We start from the raw sequence: 20,349 nt of genomic DNA, 5'->3' as shown, positions 1-20,349 counted from the left end.
ACCTATATAAACAACAAAAGACTTAAAACCGAAAATGTTGGTCCCCTCAAAAATAATCTGGGTGTAATGGTGGAGGGGGAAGAGGAAAAGGCCAATCTACTAAATACATTCTTCTCTACTGTATTCACAGAGGAGAATCCCATAACAGAGGACATGGCTAGGGATAATATAAATCCTCCCATAAATCTCACCTGCCTAACACAACAAGAAGTGGGGAGACGCCTTAAAAACATTAAAATCCATAAGTCACCGGGCCAGAAGGTCCATCCTAGAGTACTGCAGGAATTATGTACTGTGTTAAGACAGACCGATATTCCTAATATTTATAGATTCTATTACGACAGGGATTGTTCCACAGGGCTGGCGCATAGCTAATGTGCTACCAATATTCAAGAAGGGGTCAAAGAGTGATCCTGGAAACTACAGGCCTGTAAGTCTAACATCTATAGTAGGTAACGTATGTGAGGGGTTTGTAAGAGATGTATACTGGGGTATAATATATAAGAGATGTATACTGGGGTATAATATATAAGAGATGTATACTGGTGTATAATATATAAGAGATGTATACTGGTGTATATATATAAGAGATGTATACTGGGGTATAATATATAAGAGATGTATACTGGGGTATAATATATAAGAGATGTATACTGGGGTATAATATATAAGAGATGTATACTGGAGTATAATATATAAGAGATGTATACTGGGGTATAATATATAAGAGATGCTATACTGGGGTATAATATATAAGAGATGCTATACTGGGGTATAATATATAAGAGATGTATACTGGGGTATAATATATAAGAGATGTATACTGGGGTATAATATATAAGAGATGTATACTGGAGTATAATATATAAGAGATGTATACTGGGGTATAATATATAAGAGATGCTATACTGGGGTATAATATATAAGAGATGTATACTGGGGTATAATATATAAGAGATGTATACTGGGGTATAATATATAAGAGATGTATACTGGTGTATAATATATAAGAGATGTATACTGGGGTATAATATATAAGATGTATACTGGGGTATAATATATAAGAGATGTATACTGGGGTATAATATATAAGTGATGTATACTGGGGTATAATATATAAGATATGCTATACTGGGGTATAATATATAAGAGATGCTATACTGGGGTATAATATATAAGAGATGTATACTGGGGTATAATATACAAGAGATGCTATACTGGGGTATAATATATAAGAGATGTATACTGGTGTGTAATATAAGAGATGTATACTGGGGTATAATATATAAGAGATGTATACTGGGGTATAATATATAAGAGATGCTATACTGGGGGTATAATATATAAGATATGCTATACTGGGGTATAATATATAAGAGATGCTATACTGGGGTATAATATATAAGAGATGTATACTGGGGTATAATATATAAGAGATGTATACTGGGGTATAATATGTAAGAGATGCTATACTGGGGTATAATATATAAGAGATGTATACTGGGGTATAATATATAAGAGATGTATACTGGGGTATAATATATAAGAGATGTATACTGGTGTATAATATATAAGAGATGTATACTGGGGTATAATATATAAGATGTATACTGGGGTATAATATATAAGAGATGTATACTGGGGTATAATATATAAGAGATGTATACTGGGGTATAATATATAAGATGTATACTGGGGTATAATATATAAGAGATGTATACTGGGGTATAATATATAAGAGATGTATACTGGGGTATAATATATAAGAGATGTATACTGGTGTATAATATATAAGAGGTGTATACTGGGGTATAATATATAAGAGGTGTATACTGGGGTATAATATATAAGATGTATACTGGGGTATAATATATAAGAGATGTATACTGGGGTATAATATATAAGAGATGTATACTGGGGTATAATATATAAGAGATGTATACTGGTGTATAATATATAAGAGATGTATACTGGGGTATAATATATAAGATGTATACTGGGGTATAATATATAAGAGATGTATACTGGGGTATAATATATAAGATATGCTATACTGGGGTATAATATATAAGAGATGTATACTGGGGTATAATATATAAGAGATGTATACTGGGGTATAATATATAAGAGATGTATACTGGGGTATAATATATAAGAGATGTATACTGGTGTATAATATATAAGAGATGTATACTGGGGTATAATATATAAGAGATGTATACTGGAGTATAATATATAAGAGATGTATACTGGAGTATAATATATAAGAGATGTATACTGGGGTATAATATGTAAGAGATGCTATACTGGGGTATAATATATAAGAGATGTATACTGGGGTATAATATATAAGAGATGTATACTGGGGTATAATATATAAGAGATGTATACTGGGGTATAATATATAAGATGTATACTGGGGTATAATATATAAGAGATGCTATACTGGGGTATAATATATAAGAGATGTATACTGGGGTATAATATATAAGAGATGTATACTGGGGTATAATATATAAGAGATGTATACTGGGGTATAATATATAAGAGATGTATACTGGAGGATAATATATAAGAGATGCTATACTGGGGGTATAATATATAAGAGATGCTATACTGGGGTATAATATATAAGAGATGTATACTGGTGTGTAATATAAGAGATGTATACTGGGGTATAATATATAAGAGATGTATACTGGGGTATAATATATAAGAGATGCTATACTGGGGGTATAATATATAAGATATGCTATACTGGGGTATAATATATAAGAGATGTATACTGGGGTATAATATATAAGAGATGTATACTGGGGTATAATATATAAGAGATGTATACTGGAGTATAATATATAAGAGATGTATACTGGTGTATCTTAATGAAAACTAGATTTGCATTTCCAGGGAAATACATAGTGCTTGAAAAGAGCGCCCCTTTACCAGTGACTTCCTTTTAACTTTAATCCTTGGTGCCGTCCCTTTAAGAGCAACGTGGGCCCTTCGCTCTTAAAGAGTCACTGTCGTATTTTTTTTTTTTTTTTTTTGCAGAAATCAATAGTCCAGGCGATTTTAAGAACCTTTGTAATTGGGTTTATTAGCCAAATCTGCCATTATCTGCATGTAAGAAGCCTTTTCCCAGGTCCCCCCCTCCTTCCTCTTTTTCATTCACTCTGAAAAATCTGAAAATTGTGACTTGTTGCAGGAGACGTCCCCTGTCTGCTCTATGGAGAGGGGAGGGGGGAGGAGGAAGGAGGGAGTTAGCCGGCAGCAGAGAGCAGATAACAGAGGATTACAGGCACAGAGCTGGGTGACAGCTGTAATCCGAGCTCAGACAGGTCACTGGTGACTGTCCCAGGAGATATCCCCTGAGGGATTTGTAGATTAACTCTTTGTTGTCCTGTTTTGGTCTTTTCTTTAGCTCTCTCCATAGGAGAACAATGAAGACAGGGGGGAGAGCTTCAAACTGCTTTTTCATGATAAAAATGCATTTTTCGGATAATAAACCCAATTACAAAGTTTCTTAAAATCGCCTGGACTATTGATTTCTGCCCAAAAAAAAATTCACGACAGTGACACTTTAAAGGGACCCAGATCGCACTTAACCTCTTAAGGACATAGGACGTACCGGTACGTCCTATGTCCTCACTTGCACTTCAAAGCGGGGCCGCGCGGCTGCAGAGATCTCAATGAGAGATCACAGTGTATATACTAGAAGTCCCCCAGGGGGGAATAACCCTAACCCCAGGGGGGAATAACCCTAACCCCAGGGGGGGAATAACCCTAACCCCAGGGGGGGAATAACCCTAACCCCAGGGGGGGGATAACCCTAACCCCAGGGGGGAATAACCCTAACCCCAGGGAGGAATAACCCTAACCCCAGGGGGGCTTCTAGTATATGTGTAAAAAAAAAAAAAAAAGTGTTGTTAATAGTAAAAAGCCCCCTCCCCTAATAAAAGTCTGAATCACCCCCCTTTTCCCAGGTTTTAAATAAAAGTAAACAAATAAATAAATAAATAAACATGTTTGCTATCGCCGCGTGCGTAATCGCCCGAACTATTAATTAATCACATTCCTGATCTCGTACGGTAAACGGCGTCAGCGCAAAAAAATCCCAAAGTGCAAAATTGCGCATTTTTGGTCGCATCAAATCCAGAAAAAATGTAATATAAAGCGATCAAAAAGACGTATATGTGCAATCAAGGTACCGATAGAAAGATCACATCATGGCGCAAAAAATGACACCTCGCACAGCCCCATAGACCAAAGGATAAAAGCGCTATAAGCCGGGAATGGAGCGATTTTAAGGAACCTATATTGGTTAACAACGGTTTGAATTTTTTACAGGCCATCAGATACAATATAAGTTATACATGTTATATATCGTTTTAATCGTAACGACTTGAGGAACATATATAACAAGTCAGTTTTACCCCAGGGTGAATGGCGTAAAAACACATTTCCCCCAAATAAAAGAAATGCGTTTTTTTTTTCAATTTCACCACACTTCGAATTTTTTTCTGGTTTCGCAGTGTACTTTATGGAAAAATTCAGCCTGTCATTGCAAAGTACAATTAGTGACGCAAAAAATAAGGGGTCATGTGGGTTTCTAGGTGGAAAAATGCAAGTGCTATGGCCTTTTAAACACAAGGAGGAAAAACCGAAAACGTAAAAACGAAAATGGGCCATGTCCTTAAAGGGTTAAAGGACAAGTGCCATGAAAACTTTTTCCCAGTAATTGAAGCATATTACAAAGTTCTATAACTCTGTGATATGCTTCAGTCACCTATCTGCCTCCCTTCCCTGTCTTTCCCCCCCTCCTCCCCCCACCAGGAAGTGTCCTACCTCACACAGACCTGATTACTGTCGTCACCGTCACCAAGCTCTTCTCTCTGCTCCTTCTCCTGTTACACTAGCCTCCCCCTCCCCTGCCTTGTCAGGTGACAGCTTGCTCAGCTCCCATTGGCTGAACAACTGCAAGCCATCACTTGTCACATGTCATGCTTATCTTCCCTCCCTCTGACTCCGGCACATAGGCAGCTCCCCCCTCCCCCCACCTCATACCCTCTCTCCTGCTGCCGTGCACTCAGTGAGTGAATTAGTCATGTCACTAGAGAAGATAAGCTGAGCAAGGGGAGGCTGGTGTAACAGGAGCTAGAGCAGCCCTCCTGCTGATGATCCTCACAAGAACGACAGTGACGACAGTAATCAGGTCTGTGTGAGTCAGGACACTTCCTGGTGGGGGGAGGAGGGGGGGAAAGACATGGAAGGGGGGCAGATAGGTGACTGAAGCACATTACACAGTTATAGAACTTTGTAATGTGCTTCAATTACTGGGAAAAAGGTTTTCATGGCACTTGTCCTTTAGAGTTCGCTCTTAAAGGGACCCAGGTGGCTCTTAACAAAACCCAGGTCGCTCTTAAAGGGACCCAGGTTGTTCTTAAAGGGACCCAGGTCGCTCTTAAAGGGACCCAGGTCGCTCTTAATGGGACCCATTTCGCTCTTAAAGGGACCCAGGTTGGTCTTAAAGGGCCCCCGTTGCACTTAAAAGGACCCAGGTCGCTGTTAAAGGGACCCAGGTCGCTGTTAAAGGGACCCAGGTTGCTATTAAAGAGACCAATTTCACTCTTAAAGGGACCTATTTTGCTCTTAAAGGGACCCAGGTTGCACTTAAAGGGACCCAGGTCGCTCTTAAAGGGACCCATTTCGCTCTTAAAGGGACCCAGGTCGCTCTTAAAGGGACCCATTTCGCTCTTAAAGGGACCCAGGTCGCTCTTAAAGGGACCAAGGTCGCTCTTAAAGGGACCAAAGTCGCTCTTAAAGGGACCCATTTCGCTCTTAAAGGGACCCAGGTCACTGTTAAAGGGACCCAGGTTGCTCTTAAAGGGACCCATTTTGCTCTTAAAGGGACCCAGGTTGCTCTTAAAGGGACCCATTTCGCTCTTAAAGGGACCAAGGTTGCTCTTAAAGGGACCCATTTCGCTCTTAAAGGGACCCAGGTTGCTCCTAAAGGGACCCATTTCGCTCTTCAAGAGACCCATTTCGCTCTTAAGGGGGACCCAGGTTGCTCTTAACGGGACCAATTTCACTCTAAAAGGGACCAATTTCACGCTTAAAGGGACCCATTTCGCTCTTAAAGGGACCCAGGTTGCTCTTAAAAGGACCCATTTTGCTCTTAAAGGGACATATTTTGCTTTCAAAGGGACCAATTTCACGCTTAAAGGGACCCATTTCGCTCTTAAAGGGACCCAGATCGCTCTTAAAGGGACCCAGATCGCTCTTAAAGGGACCTAGGTCACTCTTAAAGGGACCCATTTATCTCTTAAAGGGACCCATTTATCTCTTAAAGGGACCCATGTTGCTCTTAAAGGGACCCATTTTGCTCTTAAAGGGACCGAGGTTGCTCTTAAAGGGACATATTTCGCTCTTGAAGGGACATATTTCGATCTTAAAAGGACCCAGGTCGCTCATAAAGGGACCCAGGTCGCTCTTAAAAGTACCCGGGTCGCTCTAGCGACATGGGTCTCTTTAAGAGCGACATGGGTCCCATACCTTTTGGAGTGACTTGGGTCCCTTTAAGAGCAACATGCGTCCCGTCCATTTAAGAGCAACTTGGGTCCCGTCCCTTTAAGAGCGACCTGGATCCCTTTAAGAGCTACATGGGACCCTTTAAGAGCGACATGGCTCCTGTCCCTTTGAGAGCGACTTGGGTCCCTTTAAGAGCGATCTGGGTACTTATAATGGTGAAGATCATCGCTCGGTTACCATGACAACCTTACTCATGTCAGTGAGACAAAATCGTTAAGGACCTTCCATGTATTACATCTTCTATTGGCCAATAGTGGACATGTGACTGTGGACGGTGTGAGACCTTAGAGTTCCTATTGGCTCCTATATTTCAGCTGTGGACATTATTTCCAATGGGCCATTATTTTCTATGGGAAATTTGGGGTCTTTAAACGTAAATTTCTTAAAAACGACAAATCTGACCGAAACGAAAAATAGATAGCACACCTCACACTGCCAAGGTCTTCGAAACGCAGTTTGAATGGAGTCTGTGCGCAAAGCGGTTCGGGCTGTATTACGTGCAGAAAAATGGCTGGAAGAAGAAGAAGAAGAAGAAGAAGAAGAAGAATACGGATTACAACATGGGGATTTTCAAACACTATAATAATCTTATGACGCAGCACCAGCATGGGGGGGGGGGGGGGGTATGAGGGATCGGTCCTGTCAGACTAATCTGATCGGCTTCTATGAAGAGGTAAGTTATAGACTGGACCTGGGGGAGGCTGTATATGTGTATATAGACAGGACCTGGGGGAGGCTGTATATGTGTATATAGACTGGACCTGGGGGAGGCTGTATATGTGTATATATATATAGGACCTGGGGGAGGCTGTATATGTGTATATAGACAGGACCTGGGGGAGGCTGTATATATGTGTATATAGACAGGACCTGGGGGAGGCTGTATATGTGTATATAGACTGGACCTGGGGGAGGCTGTATATGTGTATATAGACTGGACCTGGGGGAGGCTGTATATGTGTATATAGACTGGACCTGGGGGAGGCTGTATATGTGTATATAGACAGGACCTGGGGGAGGCTGTATATGTGTATATAGACAGGACCTGGGGGAGGCTGTATATGTGTATATAGACAGGACCTGGGGGAGGCTGTATATGTGTATATAGACAGGACCTGGGGGAGGCTGTATATGTGTATATAGACAGGACCTGGGGGAGGCTGTATATGTGTATATAGACAGGACCTGGGGGAGGCTGTGGATGTTGTGTATATAGACAGGACCTGGGGGAGGCTGTGGACGTTGTGTATATAGACTGGACCTTGGGGAGGCTGGGGACGTTGTGTATATAGACAGGACCTGGGGGAGGCTGTATATGTGTATATATAGACAGGACCTGGGGGAGGCTGTATATGTGTATATAGACAGGACCTGGGGGAGGCTGTATATGTGTATATAGACAGGACCTGGGGGAGGCTGTATATGTGTATATAGACAGGACCTGGGGGAAGCTGTATATGTGTATATAGACTGGACCTGGGGGAGGCTGTATATGTGTATATAGACAGGACCTGGGGGAGGCTGTATATGTGTATATAGACAGGACCTGGGGGAGGCTGTATATGTGTATATAGACAGGACCGGGGGGAGGCTGTATATGTGTATATAGACAGGACCTGGGGGAGGCTGTATATGTGTATATAGACTGGACCTGGGGGAGGCTGTATATGTGTATATAGACAGGACCTGGGGGAGGCTGTATATGTGTATATAGACAGGACCTGGGGGAGGCTGTATATGTGTATATAGACTGGACCTGGGGGAGGCTGTATATGTGTATATATAGACAGGACCTGGGGGAGGCTGTATATGTGTATATAGACAGGACCTGGGGGAGGCTGTATATGTGTATATAGACAGGACCTGGGGGAGGCTGTATATGTGTATATAGACTGGACCTGGGGGAGGCTGTATATGTGTATATAGACTGGACCTGGGGGAGGCTGTATATGTGTATATACACAGGACCTGGGGGAGGCTGTGGACGTTGTGTATATAGACAGGACCTGGGGGAGGCTGTGTATATGTGTATATAGACAGGACCTGGGGGAGGCTGTATATGTGTATATAGACAGGACCTGGGGGAGGCAGTATATGTGTATATAGACTGGACCTGGGGGAGGCTGTGTATGTGTATATAGACTGGACCTGGGGGAGGCAGTATATGTGTATATAGACAGGACCTGGGGGAGGCTGTATATGTGTATATAGACTGGACCTGGGGGAGGCTGTATATGTGTATATAGACAGGACCTGGGGGAGGCTGTATATGTGTATATAGACAGGACCTGGGGGAGGCTGTATATGTGTATATAGACAGGACCTGGGGGAGGCTGTATATGTGTATATAGACAGGACCTGGGGGAGGCTGTATATGTGTATATAGACAGGACCTGGGGGAGGCTGTATATGTGTATATAGACTGGACCTGGGGGAGGCTGTATATGTGTATATATATATAGGACCTGGGGGAGGCTGTATATGTGTATATAGGCTGGACCTGGGGGAGGCTGTATATGTGTATATAGACTGGACCTGGGGGAGGCTGTATATGTGTATATAGACAGGACCTGGGGGAGGCTGTATATGTGTATATAGACAGGACCTGGGGGAGGCTGTATATGTGTATATAGACTGGACCTGGGGGAGGCTGTATATGTGTATATAGACAGGACCTGGGGGAGGCTGTATATGTGTATATAGACAGGACCTGGGGGAGGCTGTATATGTGTATATAGACTGGACCTGGGGGAGACTGTATATGTGTATATAGACAGGACCTGGGGGAGGCTGTATATGTGTATATATATATAGGACCTGGGGGAGGCTGTATATGTGTATATAGACTGGACCTGGGGGAGGCTGTATATGTGTATATAGACAGGACCTGGGGGAGGCTGTATATGTGTATATAGACAGGACCTGGGGGAGGCTGTATATGTGTATATAGACAGGACCTGGGGGAGGCTGTATATATGTATATAGACTGGACCTGGGGGAGGCTGTATATGTGTATATAGACAGGACCTGGGGGAGGCTGTATATGTGTATATAGACTGGACCTGGGGGAGGCTGTATATGTGTATATAGACAGGACCTGGGGGAGGCTGTATATGTGTATATAGACTGGACCTGGGGGAGGCTGTATATATGTATATAGACAGGACCTGGGGGAGGCTGTATATGTGTATATAGACTGGACCTGGGGGAGGCTGTATATGTGTATATAGACAGGACCTGGGGAGGCTGTATATGTGTATATAGACTGGACCTGGGGGAGGCTGTATATGTGTATATAGACAGGACCTGGGGGAGGCTGTATATGTGTATATAGACTGGACCTGGGGGAGGCTGTATATGTGTATATAGACTGGACCTGGGGGAGGCTGTATATGTGTATATACACAGGACCTGGGGGAGGCTGTGGACGTTGTGTATATAGACAGGACCTGGGGGAGGCTGTGTATATGTATATAGACAGGACCTGGGGGAGGCTGTATATGTGTATATAGACAGGACCTGGGGGAGGCTGTATATGTGTATATAGACTGGACCTGGGGGAGGCTGTATATGTGTATATATATATAGGACCTGGGGGAGGCTGTATATATGTGTATATAGACAGGACCTGGGGGAGGCTGTATATGTGTATATAGACAGGACCTGGGGGAGGCTGTATATGTGTATATATATATAGGACCTGGGGGAGGCTGTATATGTGTATATAGACTGGACCTGGGGGAGGCTGTATATGTGTATATAGACAGGACCTGGGGGAGGCTGTATATGTGTATATATATATAGGACCTGGGGGAGGCTGTATATGTGTATATAGACTGGACCTGGGGGAGGCTGTATATGTGTATATAGACAGGACCTGGGGGAGGCTGTATATGTGTATATAGACTGGACCTGGGGGAGGCTGTATATGTGTATATAGACAGGACCTGGGGGAGGCTGTATATGTGTATATAGACAGGACCTGGGGGAGGCTGTATATGTGTATATATAGACAGGACCTGGGGGAGGCTGTATATGTGTATATAGATAGGACCTGGGGGAGGCTGTATATGTGTATATAGACTGGACCTGGGGGAGGCTGTATATGTGTATATAGACGGGACCTGGGGGAGGCTGTATATGTGTATATAGACAGGACCTGGGGGAGGCTGTATATGTGTATATAGATAGGACCTGGGGGAGGCTGTATATGTGTATATAGACAGGACCTGGGGGAGGCTGTATATGTGTATATAGACAGGACCTGGGGGAGGCTGTATATGTGTATATAGACTGGACCTGGGGGAGGCTGTATATGTGTATATAGACGGGACCTGGGGGAGGCTGTATATGTGTATATAGACTGGACCTGGGGGAGGCTGTGTATGTGTATATAGACAGGACCTGGGGGAGGCTGTATATGTGTATATAGACAGGACCTGGGGGAGGCTGTATATGTGTATATAGACTGGACCTGGGGGAGGCTGTATATGTGTATATAGACTGGACCTGGGGGAGGCTGTATATGTGTATATAGACAGGACCGGGGGGAGGCTGTATATGTGTATATAGACAGGACCTGGGGGAGGCTGTATATGTGTATATAGACAGGACCTGGGGGAGGCTGTATATGTGTATATAGACAGGACCTGGGGGAGGCTGTATATGTGTATATAGACAGGACCTGGGGGAGGCTGTATATGTGTATATAGACTGGACCTGGGGGAGGCTGTATATGTGTATATAGACAGGACCTGGGGGAGGCTGTATATGTGTATATAGACTGGACCTGGGGGAGGCTGTATATGTGTATATACACAGGACCTGGGGGAGGCTGTGGACGTTGTGTATATAGACAGGACCTGGGGGAGGCTGTATATGTGTATATATATATAGGACCTGGGGGAGGCTGTATATGTGTATATAGACAGGACCTGGGGGAGGCTGTATATGTGTATATAGACTGGACCTGGGGGAGGCTGTGGACGTTGTGTATATAGACAGGACCTGGGGGAGGCTGTATATGTGTATATAGACAGGACCTGGGGGAGGCTGTATATGTGTATATAGACAGGACCGGGGGGAGGCTGTATATGTGTATATAGACAGGACCTGGGGGAGGCTGTATATGTGTATATAGACTGGACCTGGGGGAGGCTGTATATATGTATATAGACTGGACCTGGGGGAGGCTGTATATGTGTATATAGACAGGACCTGGGGGAGGCTGTATATGTGTATATAGATAGGACCTGGGGGAGGCTGTATATGTGTATATAGACAGGACCTGGGGGAGGCTGTATATGTGTATATAGACAGGACCTGGGGGAGGCTGTATATGTGTATATAGACAGGACCTGGGGGAGGCTGTATATGTGTATATAGACAGGACCTGGGTGAGGCTGTATATGTGTATATAGACAGGACCTGGGGGAGGCTGTATATGTGTATATAGACAGGACCTGGGGGAGGCTGTATATGTGTATATAGACAGGACCTGGGGGAGGCTGTATATGTGTATATAGACAGGACCTGGGGGAGGCTGTATATGTGTATATAGACTGGACCTGGGGGAGGCTGTATATGTGTATATACACAGGACCTGGGGGAGGCTGTGGACGTTGTGTATATAGACAGGACCTGGGGGAGGCTGTATATGTGTATATATATATAGGACCTGGGGGAGGCTGTATATGTGTATATAGACAGGACCTGGGGGAGGCTGTATATGTGTATATAGACTGGACCTGGGGGAGGCTGTGGACGTTGTGTATATAGACAGGACCTGGGGGAGGCTGTATATGTGTATATAGACAGGACCTGGGGGAGGCTGTATATGTGTATATAGACTGGACCTGGGGGAGGCTGTATATGTGTATATAGACAGGACCTGGGGGAGGCTGTATATATGTATATAGACTGGACCTGGGGGAGGCTGTATATGTGTATATACACAGGACCTGGGGGAGGCTGTATATGTGTATATAGACAGGACCTGGGGGAGGCTGTATATGTGTATATAGACAGGACCTGGGGGAGGCTGTATATGTGTATATAGACTGGACCTGGGGGAGGCTGTATATGTGTATATAGATAGGACCTGGGGGAGGCTGTATATGTGTATATAGACAGGACCTGGGGGAGGCTGTATATATGTATATAGACTGGACCTGGGGGAGGCTGTATATGTGTATATACACAGGACCTGGGGGAGGCTGTATATGTGTATATAGACAGGACCTGGGGGAGGCTGTATATGTGTATATAGACAGGACCTGGGGGAGGCTGTATATGTGTATATAGACTGGACCTGGGGGAGGCTGTATATGTGTATATAGATAGGACCTGGGGGAGGCTGTATATGTGTATATAGACAGGACCTGGGGGAGGCTGTATATGTGTATATAGACTGGACCTGGGGGAGGCTGTGTATGTGTATATAGACAGGACCTGGGGGAGGCTGTATATGTGTATATAGACAGGACCTGGGGGAGGCTGTATATGTGTATATAGACTGGACCTGGGGGAGGCTGTATATGTGTATATAGACAGGACCTGGGGGAGGCTGTATATGTGTATATAGACAGGACCTGGGGGAGGCTGTATATGTGTATATAGACTGGACCTGGGGGAGGCTGTATATGTGTATAAAGACAGGACCTGGGGGAGGCTGTATATGTGTATATATATATAGGACCTGGGGAGGCTGTATATGTGTATATAGACAGGACCTGGGGGAGGCTGTATATATGTATATAGACTGGACCTGGGGAGGCTGTATATGTGTATATAGACAGGACCTGGGGGAGGCTGTATATGTGTATATAGACTGGACCTGGGGGAGGCTGTATATGTGTATATAGACAGGACCTGGGGGAGGCTGTGGACGTTGTGTATATAGACTGGACCGGGGGGAGGCTGTGGACGTTGTGTATATAGACTGGACCTGGGGGAGGCTGGGGACGTTGTGTATATAGACTGGACCTGGGGGAGGCTGTGGATGTTGTGTATATAGACTGGACCTGGGGGAGGCTGTATATGTGTATATATATATATAGGACCTGGGGGAGGCTGTATATATGTGTATATAGACAGGACCTGGGGGAGGCTGTATATGTGTATATAGACTGGACCTGGGGGAGGCTGTATATGTGTATATAGACAGGACCTGGGGGAGGCTGTGGACGTTGTGTATATAGACAGGACCGGGGGGAGGCTGTGGACGTTGTGTATATAGACTGGACCTGGGGGAGGCTGGGGACGTTGTGTATATAGACTGGACCTGGGGGAGGCTGTGGATGTTGTGTATATAGACTGGACCTGGGGGAGGCTGTATATGTGTATATATATATATAGGACCTGGGGGAGGCTGTATATATGTGTATATAGACAGGACCTGGGGGAGGCTGTATATGTGTATATAGACTGGACCTGGGGGAGGCTGTATATGTGTATATAGACAGGACCTGGGGGAGGCTGTGGACGTTGTGTATATAGACTGGACCGGGGGGAGGCTGTGGACGTTGTGTATATAGACTGGACCTGGGGGAGGCTGTATATGTGTATATAGACAGGACCTGGGGGAGGCTGTATATGTGTATATAGACAGGACCTGGGGGAGGCTGTGGACGTTGTGTATATAGACTGGACCGGGGGGAGGCTGTGGACGTTGTGTATATAGACAGGACCTGGGGGAGGCTGTGGACGTTGTGTAGCTGGACGTTTCTATAGTATTTGATATTGTGCCGCATGAAAGTTTGGTCTACAAAATGAGGATGCTGGGACTGGGGGAAACGTATGCAAATGGGTAAGTAACTGGTTGTGTGATAGGAAACAGAGGGTGGTCATTGATGGAACATATTCAGATTGGGTTTTAGTTACTAGTGGGGTACCGCAGGGGTCAGTGTTGGGTCACAGTTACTAGTGGGGTACCACAGGGGTCAGTGTTGGGTCACAGTTACTAGTGGGGTACCACAGGGGTCAGTGTTGGGTCACAGTTACTAGTGGGGTACCATAGGGGTCAGTGTTGGGTCACAGTTACTAGTGGGGTACCACAGGGGTCAGTGTTGGGGCACAGTTACTAGTGGGGTACCGCAGGGGTCAGTGTTGGGTCACAGTTACTAGTGGGGTACCACAGGGGTCAGTGTTGGGTCACAGTTACTAGTGGGGTACCACAGGGGGCAGTGTTGGGTCACAGTTACTAGTGGGGTACCACAGGGGTCAGTGTTGGGTAACAGTTACTAGTGGGGTACCATAGGGGTCAGTGTTGGGTCACAGTTACTAGTGGGGTACCATAGGGGTCAGTGTTGGGTCACAGTTACTAGTGGGGTACAGCAGGGGGCAGTGTTGGGGCACAGGGGGTATGGGTGGACAGTAACCTCATCTATAGTGATCAGTGTCAGGCAGCAGCTGCCAAGGCTAATAAAATAATGGGGTGCATCAAAAGAGGTCGAGATGCTAAAGATGAGAACATAGCTTATCCTCTTTATAAATCACTGGTCAGACCACACATGGTATATACTGTATACAGCACCGGGCACTGGTATATAAGAAGGACATAGCTGAACTGGAGCGGGTGCAGAGGACGGCAACAAAGGTCATTAAGGGAATGGGGGGGGGGGGGGTTACAGGACCAGGACAGGTTATCACGCTTGGGGTTATTTACACTAGAAAAAAGACGTCTTAGGGGCGATCTGATCCCAATGTACAAATATATGAATGGACAGTACAGAGGTCTTTGTAGTGGTCTCCTTACTCCTAGGTCTGTAACCATGACAAGGGGGCGTCCTCTACGTCTAGAGGAAAGAAGATTTTATCATCAGCATCAACGCGGGTTCTTTACTGTACGAGCGGTAAGACTATGGGACTCTCTATATTCTTTACTGTACGAGCGGTAAGACTGTGGGACTCTCTATATTCTTTACTGTACGAGCGGTAAGACTGTGGGACTCTCTATATTCTTTACTGTATGAGCGGTAAGACTGTGGGACTCTCTATATTCTTTACTGTACGAGCGGTAAGACTGTGGGACTCTCTATATTCTTTACTGTACGAGCGGTAAGACTGTGGGACTCTCTATATTCTTTACTGTACGAGCGGTAAGACTGTGGGACTCTCTGCCACATGATGCTGTCTTGGCCGATTCATTATATAAGTACAGGGGAGGCCCGGATGATTTTCTTGAACAATATAATATTACAAGTTATGGGCATTAGATTTCCGGTGATCCGGGGATTATTCTGGTCGCCATTGGAGTTGGGGGGAGTTTTCTCCCTGTGGTGGGGCAATTGTCATCTGCCTCATAGGGGTTTTTGCCTTCCCTGGAGTAACACAGTAGGTTTCCCTAGATTGAACCTGATGGACTCTTGTCTTCTTTCAACCTTATTTACTATGTTACAATGTATCACACCCCACCACCACACCCCACCACCACACCCCACCACCACACCCCACCACCACAGCCATAACAGCCACACCCCACCCCCACACCCCACCACCACACCCCACCACCACACCCCACCACCACACCCCACCACCACACCACCACAGCCATAACAGCCACACCCTACCATTACAATTACACCCCGCCATCGCACCCTACCCAATCACACACCGTCAACACAGCCACACTCCGCCACACCCCACCATCACAGCTATAGTCACACCCCACCATCACACCGTGCCATAACAGCCACACCCACTATAACAGCCACACCCCACCATAACAGCCACACCCCACTATAACAGCCACACCCCACCATAACAGCCACACCCCACTATAACAGCCACACCCTGCCATAACAGCCACACCCCACTATAACAGCCACACCCTGCCATAACAGCCACACCCCACTATAACAGCCACACCCTGCCATAACAGCCACACCCCACTATAACAGTCACACCCCACTATAACAGCCACACCCCACTATAACAGCCACACCCCACTATAACAGCCACACCCTGCCATAACAGCCACACCCCACTATAACAGTCACACCCCACTATAACAGTCACACCCCACTATAACAGCCACACCCCACTATAACAGTCACACCCCACTATAACAGTCACACCCCACTATAACAGCCACACCCCACTATAACAGTCACACCCCACTATAACAGCTACACCCCACTATAACAGTCACACCCCACTATAACAGCCACACCCCACTATAACAGTCACACCCCACTATAACAGTCACACCCCACTATAACAGTCACACCCCACTATAACAGTCACACCCCACTATAACAGTCACACCCCACTATAACAGCCACACCCCGCTATAACAGTCACACCCCACTATAACAGTCACACCCCACTATAACAGTCACACCCCACTATAACAGCCACACCCCACTATAACAGTCACACCCCACTATAACAGTCACACCCCACTATAACAGTCACACCCCACTATAACAGCCACACCCCACTATAACAGCCACACCCCACTATAACAGTCACACACAGGTGCAGGTGCTTTTCCCTCTGTTTTCATCCTATCCTATTTCTTCTCTTTCCCACCACTCACAGGAGGGTTTAGTTTAGTCCCTGTGGGAGGAGTTAGTTCTTGGCGGGAGGAAGTGGTCAGTTCACAGCTAGTTCTCAGAGTTAGTGGATGTGTGAGGACCAGCTTGGCCATAGCGTTCTTCTAATGAACCTTAAGACAGCTATGCAGTGCTAAGCTTCCACCAGGGGAGAGAAGCCAAACAGGGATACACCTTGCCCACGCCAGGAACCTCTCTAAAATGTGCAGTTACCTGAAGCTACAGGAGCTGACCCATTTAGGACAAAGCTATGGAACGTCTACGTATCCCACTGCGCAGTGCAGGACAACTGGGAAACCCCTGGAGTCTGCTTCGCCCAGATAACCAAGGACTGGGGCTTGTACTACCCACGTAGAACGGGTGGCCCGCAACTAGGAGGCATAAGGAGGTCAAGGACTTAAAGTCCTCCGTGAGTATGAGTATTCTCTTTAACGTCAGTTAGAGCAGGGGTGGCTCTAACTGTTTCGGCAGAACACACTAATACCCTGGGCAGGGCGCCTCTGCCAACTCCTCTCCCTCTCTCTACTGCAAAGCACCTTTCACCTGAAGCACCAGTGTTCTACCTCAGCTACCAGCACCTACGCCTTCTATAGGATTTGTATCGATATACTGCACTGTTACTATGTGTACTGTTTACACTACGTTGATCCAAAGTAAAAGTACTTTATTTTTGACAAACACACTGGACTCGGGCTCATTCTTTGCTCACCTGCACCTATACACACCCGTACACTTGGGTTACTCTTTTCTCACTGTGTTGTTGCCGTGCCGTCCAGGGTTGGTCCTACACCACTCCCGGCCTGGCAGGGACCGCACAGTCACACCCTGCCCACCCTATAGCTCTGCCTTTGAGTCATCACTGCCATTCTGGCCATCCGTGTATGCACCAGGAGGCTCAGGATGATCATATACAGAGCAGGAATGGATGCAGGGACCAGGAATAATTGGGGGCTGACGGGCTGTAACCCTTCGTGTTTCTGTACGTACCAGGTGCTGGGGTTGCCGTCCCTCCACAGACTGTAGGAGAAGTCTTTGTTTCGGAATGATAAGATGCTGGTGACCCCTACAAAAAAGAAGCCAATAGGGAAATACTTTAGGCAGGTTAAGGGGGTGCGGTGCTGTAGCTGAGGGGGATGCAGCGGCAGCATGGGGGGGCGGAATTTGCTACAATGTAGGGAAGGGATGGGGGAGGGGGGGTGCGGCTATGTAGGGGGACATGAGGCGGGAAGGGGGCAGTGTAGGGGGGGGGGGGAAGAGGCAGTAGGAGGGGGAGCACTGTGGGGGGGGGATGAGGCAGTAGGAGGGGGAGCAGTGTAGGGGGGGGATGAGGCAGTAGGAGGGGAGGGGGGCAGTGTAGGGGGGGGATGAGGCAGTAGGAGGGGGAGCAGTGTGGGGGGGGATGAGGCAGTAGGAGGGGAGGGGGGGATGAGGCAGCAGCAGGGGAGAAGGGCTGTGAAGGGGGGGATGAGGCAGTAGGAGGGGGGGGCAGTGTGGGGGAGGGATGAGGCAGAAGGAGGGGAAGGGGGGATGAGGCAGAAGGAGGGGAGGGGGAGATGAGGCAGAAGGAGGGGAGGGGGGCAGTGTAGGGGGGGGGGATGAGGCAGTAGGAGGGGAGGGGGGATGAGGCAGTAGGAGGGGAGGGGGGGCAGTGTAGGGGGGGATAAGGCAGAAGGAGGGGAGGGGGGATGAGGCAGAAGGAGGGGAAGGGGGGATGAGGCAGTAGGAGGGGGAGCAGTGTAGGGGGGGGGGGGTGAGGCAGAAGGAGGGGAAGGGGGGATGAGGCAGAAGGAGGGAAGGGGGGCAGTGTAGGGGGGGGGTGAGGCAGTAGGAGGTGAGGGGGGGGCAGTGTAGGGGGGGGGATGAGGCAGTAGGAGGTGAGGGGGGCAGTGTAGGGGGGGATGAGGCAGAAGGAGGGGAGGGGGGGATGAGGCAGAAGGAGGGGAGGGGGGGATGAGGCAGAAGGAGGGGAAGGGGGGATGAGGCAGTAGGAGGGGGGATGAGGCAGAAGGAGGGGAAGGGGGGATGAGGCAGTAGGAGGGGGGGCAGTGTAGGGGGGGATGAGGCAGTAGGAGGGGAGGGGGGATGAGGCAGAAGGAGGGAAGGGGGGCAGTGTAGGGGGGGGGGGATGAGGCAGAAGGAGGGAAGGGGGAGCAGTGTGGAGGGGGGATGAGGCAGTAGGAGGGGAGGGGAGGGGGGGGCAGTGTAGGGGGGGGGATGAGGCAGAAGGAGGGGAAGGGGGGATGAGGCAGAAGGAGGGGAGGGGGGCAGTGTAGGGGGGGATGAGGCAGAAGAAGGAGGGGAGGGGGGATGAGGCAGAAGGAGGGGGGCAGTGTAGGGGGGGGGATGAGGCAGAAGGAGGGGAGGGGGGCAGTGTAGGGGGGGGATGAGGCAGTAAGAGGGGAGGGGGGCAGTGTAGGGGGGGATGAGGCAGTAGGAGGGGAGGGGGGCAGTGTAGGGGGGGGATGAGGCAGTAGGAGGGGAGGGGGGCAGTGTAGGGGGGGGGATGAGGCAGTAGGAGGGAGAGCAGTGTGGGGGGGGATGAGGCAGTAGGAGGGGAGGGGGGGCAGTGTAGGGGGGGGGATGAGGCAGTAGGAGGGGAGGGGGGCAGTGTAGGGGGGGGGGGGATGAGGCAGTAGGAGGGGGAGCAGTGTGGGGGGGGATGAGGCAGTAGGAGGGGAGGGGAAGGGGGGATGAGGCAGCAGCAGGGGAGAAGGGCTGTAAAGGGGGGGATGAGGCAGTAGGAGGGGGGGCAGTGTGGGGGAGGGATGAGGCAGAAGGAGGGGAAGGGGGGATGAGGCAGAAGGAGGGGAGGGGGGCAGTGTAGGGGGGGGATGAGGCAGTAGGAGGGGAGGGGGGATGAGGCAGTAGGAGGGGAGGGGGGCAGTGTAGGGGGGGATAAGGCAGAAGGAGGGGAGGGGGGATGAGGCAGAAGGAGGGGAGGGGGGATGAGGCAGAAGGAGGGGAGGGGGGGATGAGGCAGAAGGAGGGGAAGGGGGGATGAGGCAGAAGGAGGGGAAGGGGGGATGAGGCAGTAGGAGGGGGGATGAGGCAGAAGGAGGGGAAGGGGGGATGAGGCAGTAGGAGGGGGGGCAGTGTAGGGGGGGGATGAGGCAGTAGGAGGGGAGGGGGGATGAGGCAGAAGGAGGGAAGGGGGGCAGTGTAGGGGGGGGGATGAGGCAGAAGGAGGGGAAGGGGGGATGAGGCA

The 20,349-nt window shown here is 47.9% G+C and overlaps 1 protein-coding gene across 2 annotated transcripts in view; it reads right to left on the bottom strand.

The window, feature by feature from the left end:
* Window positions 1–20,349, bottom strand: part of LOC138803016 (complement C5-like) — a 184,538-nt gene that overhangs the window by 47,175 nt on the left and 117,014 nt on the right. For both annotated transcript variants that reach the window (XM_069986831.1, XM_069986832.1), the window contains exon 25: window positions 18,132–18,207. In XM_069986831.1, the coding sequence (XP_069842932.1) occupies window positions 18,132–18,207 (76 nt within the window). The remainder of the gene's footprint in view (window positions 1–18,131; window positions 18,208–20,349) is intronic.

Source organism: Dendropsophus ebraccatus, chromosome 10 (assembly GCF_027789765.1).
Source record: "Dendropsophus ebraccatus isolate aDenEbr1 chromosome 10, aDenEbr1.pat, whole genome shotgun sequence".
NCBI classification, from domain to species: Eukaryota; Metazoa; Chordata; class Amphibia; order Anura; family Hylidae; genus Dendropsophus; species Dendropsophus ebraccatus.
Note: the sequence above shows the minus strand (reverse complement) of the source record. Positions and strands in the feature narration are given on the sequence as shown.